Source organism: Corvus brachyrhynchos, unplaced genomic scaffold (genome assembly GCF_000691975.1).
Source record: "Corvus brachyrhynchos isolate BGI_N302 unplaced genomic scaffold, ASM69197v1 scaffold70, whole genome shotgun sequence".
In the NCBI taxonomy this organism is placed as follows: domain Eukaryota; kingdom Metazoa; phylum Chordata; class Aves; order Passeriformes; family Corvidae; genus Corvus; species Corvus brachyrhynchos.
Window position 1 is genome coordinate 1,878,932 of NW_008236217.1, and position 6,088 is coordinate 1,885,019.

Here is a 6,088-nt window from a genome sequence, read left to right on the forward strand (position 1 = left end):
ACTGAACATTACTCACCTGGGTCCAATCCTGCTTTGTTATTGTAACAAGTATTAATATTTCTACACATACAGCTGAATATATCCAATGACAAGGCACAATTCCAACTCTCAAGAGTTTATGGCCTAATTTGCAAGAAATCAGCCAGTCTGCGATACTGAGTACTAATGGTAGGAGTCACCTCGTCCAATTTTAAGCTATCTAAAATTTGGGCATGATGTCACAGTAGGTTGTTGGTGAGGTTTCTGTATTCAGTAGAGAGGCCAGTCCATTTCATCCTTAGAGCTATTAGGAGGAAATTTTCCCCTGGGAGACTTGTATCTCTCTGCCAACCACTGGTAGCCTAAATGACACAGCAAGACCACATGGTTAAATTTAGATGAGGTGAATCCTGGTCAAAGGGACCGCTCAGAGTCCAGGTGCCCGTTTGATTGAAAGTGGTAAAGAGGAAGTGTTTCATTTCAATGTTCACACAGCAAACTTCTGGAATGCTTTTATCCTAATGGACTCCTTACAGTGGGGCGGCACTACGCTTAACGTTTTCGGACTGATAATTGCATTCCAGTTTTGATGAAAAGGTTTCTTTGTAAGTTTGATTTAAATTTTGGTGTACAAAGCAAGCTCCAGAGCAACCCAATTTAACAACTCAGAAGTCAGCCCTGCTTGAAGCAGCAGTTTGGACTGGATGACCTCCAGAAGTCCTTTTCAATCCAAATTCTTTTACAGCTCTCTATACATGTACATCTGTTGTACTAAACCTCCAGCTCCTGGTCTGCTTTTCCTTCCAAATTTATGCGTTACACAAAGTGTGACAAGTACCTCTTCAGAACTCCCTTGTGAATAATGCATGTTAAGAATCCCATGGAGTTTCACAGAATGACATTCCTACGTCAATTTTTTAACTTTTTTCACCTGTCACTTCAAAAAATAGCTGAAGTGTTACTTAGAAATTTCCTAAACTAGTTGACTTTTTCTTTCTTACTTTCCAGCAACTTGCTGAGACCTGCGAAGCAACAGATGCTACGGAACCAAGACCACAGCGGGAGCCGGGTGCGGCCCATGCCCTGTTCATGAGTCGGAACCTGGAGTGCAGAAGGGCCAGCCAAGAAGATATGGCCCTGGAAGACACTGCTTCTCAGCAGAGCCTGTCTGAGGAGCAGTAAGGAGCATTCCTAGCACAAGGGCCACGCGCTTCTTAGCATTAAATACAGAGTTAGGTCAGGAAGCTGCACATGGGTTTAGGTTCTTTCAAATGTAATAAGCAACCTCCAAATGTTTATTTTTCTAACTTCTACACAAGAATATTACAGGGCGGATGTTCTTCAGCTAATGGCCTTGGCATGGGTAGGGTTGGAAGATATCCTAAAAAACACACAGTGCCACTTCATCTCAGGTTCTTGTAAATCCTAGAACAATGAATACAACCTGTTTAATGTTCCTTCCCCTGGAATGGTTAGAATCACAAAAAAATACAGTAGGAAATACTAATACAACTCAGTGAAAAGCACACAAGACATCTCTTTCCTGCCGTAACTAAACAGCTGATTGCATGCAAACTAATTGAAATTTGGTACAGATCATAATAGCAAAAGGCCACTAAGACCAGAAGCAATGAATACATAAAAGGACAGTAAAGTGTCCTGTAACATTAGAGCTAAATCTGATTTTTTTTTCCAACAGCAAATCTCTTCTTTTTCTTTGACATGTTATGCAGGTGCTAATGCTGAATAGCAACATAGCATCTCAGACTGATATACTGCATGCAGCCATACTGAAATACTGTGTGAACGAGCCACACTACACCGATTAACAAAAGTCAAGCGTAAGAAAAGAAAGTATCCAGTGCATGGAAAGTCTTCAAAGCATACGGTGCACCTTATTTGCAAAGCAGCTTTGCATAAATTAGGTATTATCTTGTGCTCCTGTTTGGTTTACAGCAGTGTTTCTCAAATTCGAAGCAACAGTACCCTTAGGAGTTGCAAAAAGGCCCAGAGGAATCCTCCTCAAGGACAGAAAAGTGCAAACCAGGCTGTAATTATTGTCTGGAAGTGTTTGTGTTAGGAAGGGAACAGCTAAATACCTTTAATTGCTGGACACAGCTCACTGTCCATAAACACTTGTAGCCAGTAATTACAAAGCCTTCTGATTTCCCTCCCCCAGAGAAAACCGAGCTGCTGCCAATAAAGACAGATGATACAAAAAAGGAGGCTATGCCTTCACAAGGTTTGAGAAACACTGATTTACAGGAATGCATGACTACTTTGAAACCCAAAAGGCTACAACAAATCCTTCCTCTGCTATTGAGTCTAAACAAACACGCGCGTGTTTTTTTTCAATTAAAAAAATTGCAGCTATCAGTGTCTTGCTGTTCCTCTTTACTGTAACTACCATAGATTGTTTTTAAATCTCAACACAATGATGTGCAGCCAGGCTGTCTTGTCCCAATTAACAAGACTTAACAAGAGATGCTGTAGCTAAGTCTCATTACTGTTAGGCAATACTCAGTTGCATTCTGAGCTTCCTACTGTGCCACACTTCAGATCTGAGTAGCAGAACCAAATAAGACCAAGTGAAAATAAAATGAGCCAAGTATGTTTTGTGTGGCAGCAGTCTCTGGGTCTTCTTTTCTATTTGCAATTGTTTTCACTTGCTTTCTGCCTTACAAAGTTAAGAAACCTATTATTTTTTTGTTCACTGATCATGCAGTGCTTCATTACAAATGAAGGATGGAAGTTATACAGGCAGGCTCCTACTAACAGCCACCTGCCCCATTTCTGCTTTGGGGACTTTTGCCTGGCAATCCACAGGATAAACCATCACTGCTTTGTCTTCCTGCATGAAGGCAGGGCAAACAGGTGGCTCCAGAAAGCACCAAGAACTTTCCCATACTCAGCCTCACTTAGGCCTCCAATTATCACATATTTAAGTTTGAATCCATTTCCATCAAAAATAAGTAATTCTAGTAGTCCCAATCAACCTAAATATTCCATTTATCCAACTCAAGCATACTAAACCAGACTGGGGAATGGCTGCACAAATCCTTTCAGCAGCAACCACTGTATTTGCTTAGCATGGATGAAGGCCCAGCAACAGCACCTTCCCCCAGCACCACATCTTCTGCAAGACTCCACCATCTCCATGGCCTCTAGTACTGCATCCTAAAATAATGCAGCTGCCTCACAGTTCCTGACTTAGTCTAAACCACCGTCCCCTGGAACATAACTCCTTGGGGACAGCAGTTGTGCCATGAAGTCCAGCCTCCTGCTGCCCACACAGGGTGGCTGCCAGAAAGGGCAGGTTCTAACACCTTTGTGGAGTCACAGCAAGCAAGCACAGCAAAACAGGAGCCAAGATTCAAAAATCAGTTCTTCTTTTGTAGCCATGTCTTAACACAGTTTGTATTTTGCCTTAAAGTTGCTGTTGTAGCATAGTGGGTTGAAAAAATCCAAGAGTGACTAACAAGTGTAACAGGAAAAAAAAAGAATCAAAATGAGCACAAACTCTCCCATGTTACATTTCTTTGTATTTTTGGAGATAGTCTGCTGTTATATTAATAAGACTACTGCTACATGCAGCGGTTTTAAATATGAGCCAGTCCTACAGAATAATCTGACATAATGGTTAGAAATGAAACCTGCAGCTAGGTACAAGGTTGTATCCATTAAACACACCTTAGATTTCTCCCATTTTTGTATGAGGTAGAGATACACCCAGTTCTGTCCCTCTGCTTGTGACAGAAGGTGCATTTAGGGCTCTGGTGCACACCAAGCTAATACATAGGAACCCAACCTTTACACAAGGCCTAATTTCAACAGTAAGCTGCTCCAAACAGCTCTGCATAACACCAAAAGTCACCTGAGTCAGCACTAGTGCCTTCATACACATGAAGGCTTTGAGTCATACTTTTATCCCTGAAAGACTTTAACAGCTTGATACTTAACCTCACACATGAGGTGCTTCAGAGTTGCAAGACAGAAGTACGCCACTTTTTGGGCAGGTTTTGGCCTTTAAATGAAAAGCAAACACAATTTTCATTGCTCTTATGTCATCTGTGACACTGCTGATGGGTTTCACAATGCCAAATACTGTTAAAACTTGGCCCTGAAGTTTCTCAGGCTTAACAGTTTGCCTACAAGTCTGATCTCTTGCTGCAGCAGTGATGCAGGAAGGATGCTGGCACCACCACCATGTAAATACCTTTTATCAAGAGTTCCATCAGGGTTCTTTGCATCAGGTGCTATGCTCGATTTTTCCAGAGCTGTGGAGGCCACTTACCTCATTCAGCCAGTCCAGAATGTTGTTTCTACAACGTGAAAACAGTGATGTTCCTGTCTTGTTAGCAAGCTGAATGCATCTTTTGAGGAAATCAAGTGGTCAATCCACAAGACCATTTGTACATGCAGTTCTTTCATAGAAAAGTCAGAAGGGATGAAGAGATGGAGGCCTTATCTGCCTCCCTCCAGCTTCACCTCAGATAACATCACCACTGCTGGAAGAAACACTAGGAGTGATTATATCCACACTGTCTCAGTAAAGCAGAGAGGAACACAAACAATACAGCAGGTTACAGGAGGGAGGGTAATGAGTATATGGTGAAACAAGCACAAACACAGTACTTCAGCCTTTGCACTAAGCATGGGATACTTACCTCCCTCACATTTTGTTTTCCTAAAATTTCCTTTCCCGAATAGGCTCTTGTTTACATCATATAGTAAAAGCCAGTTGCTACACTCCTAATGATGAAACATGGCCTGAAGATCTGGCAAAAGGACTTTGAGTAACTTTTTACTAAAGCCAAGCACAGGCTGCTGAACTGCTCACATCCACCAGGTACACTGGCAAGGCCCAGCCTGACCTTCAGCCCAGCTGTTTCCCACCACAGCAAGCAATTAGGAACCAGTGATGGACATAGTCTGCAAAGTTCATTCCTGTTCATCCAAAAATAAAAGCCAGAAGTGCTGGCTGTTCCCTCCATTTCGTAGTGTCATGCAACTCCTTTGTGAGGAACTGAAGTTCTTCTTGCAAAGTCTCACCTCATTCCCATAGGCAGAAAATCTTGGCATTCACTTCACTGGAGACAAATCTCAATGAAAAGGACTTACCAGCATGAATCTTTTTCCCCGACATGATGACCAGATATTCTAAATATCGATGAATGATATTCTGACACTATTAAGTTCTTAGGACTCTCTGTGATGCCATTCACAGCTTTTTATAAAAACTAAAGAATATTAGAATAAGGCAAGAAATGTCATCTGCATTTGCCTCCAGCCCACCAACTGACAGCTCTTCTCTTACTGGAAAATTTAAGTTAAAGATTAGCTGAATTTTGTGCAGCTCATTATAGAAGATTAGAATTACCAGTGAGTTTCTCCAGCATGTGATAATCATCTTCTCATCAATGCATTTTTTAAAAATACCCAATTATTGCTGTATTTAGATTACTCCCTGGATTAGGAGCTGGTATTTAATTACCATGTTTCACTAGTGCTTGTACATCTTTAAATCTGCAACACAGACATATTACTTATAATTAACTTTGCAGTAGGTCCAGTATCAAAGTTTCACCTCTCTCACTCAGTTTTACAAGTCAAAAATTGCCTAATGCATGATAAATAATGCAGGCCCTGTTTATTCCATGCTATGTGCAATTTTACGTTGGAATTACAAGCCTTGTTGCCAAAAATGTCCTTCAAGACAGTAACTGGTACCTCACATTCTCCCCTTTTTTGCACCAATTAAAACCTGCAGGTGCACTAACGTTGTCATCTGGAATCTAGCTGGTACATCAGAGGTGCTTTTCAGCAAATGTGTGCTATTAATAAAATTGGCCCATCCGGGAGATTGTGGATGATCTGTTTGCTGTTAGTGCTCTCAAGGCCTTCCAAGTATTTTACTAGTGCAAGACCAGACAATAAATTTTTACCTTTAAAGTAAACACAGGTTGTCATAAAAACTTACATTCAGTTGGAAATACAACTTCCTCACTCACTCGATGTATATTTGAAACAGGCAAATGGTATCTTCAGGACCGTCTGAGATTTAAAGGCCAGACATGACTGTTAAGGTCATCTACATTCTCCTTCCTAA

At 41.2% G+C, this 6,088-nt stretch overlaps 1 protein-coding gene across 2 annotated transcripts in view; it reads left to right on the forward strand.

Moving 5' to 3' along the window:
* Positions 1-2,604, forward strand: part of PCNX2 (pecanex homolog 2 (Drosophila)) — a 143,554-nt gene extending 140,950 nt beyond the window's left edge. The window contains exon 33 of one of the 2 annotated variants that reach the window (XR_001865548.1): positions 988-1,017. Coding sequence is in view for 1 of the 2 variants with exons in the window: in XM_017745316.1 (XP_017600805.1) it covers positions 988-1,161 (174 nt within the window). In the remaining variant the exon portion in view is untranslated. Of the gene's footprint in view, positions 1-987 lie in introns of both variants that reach the window. The other variant, XM_017745316.1, reaches the window with a different exon arrangement.
* The last annotated feature ends 3,484 nt before the right edge of the window (positions 2,605-6,088 follow it).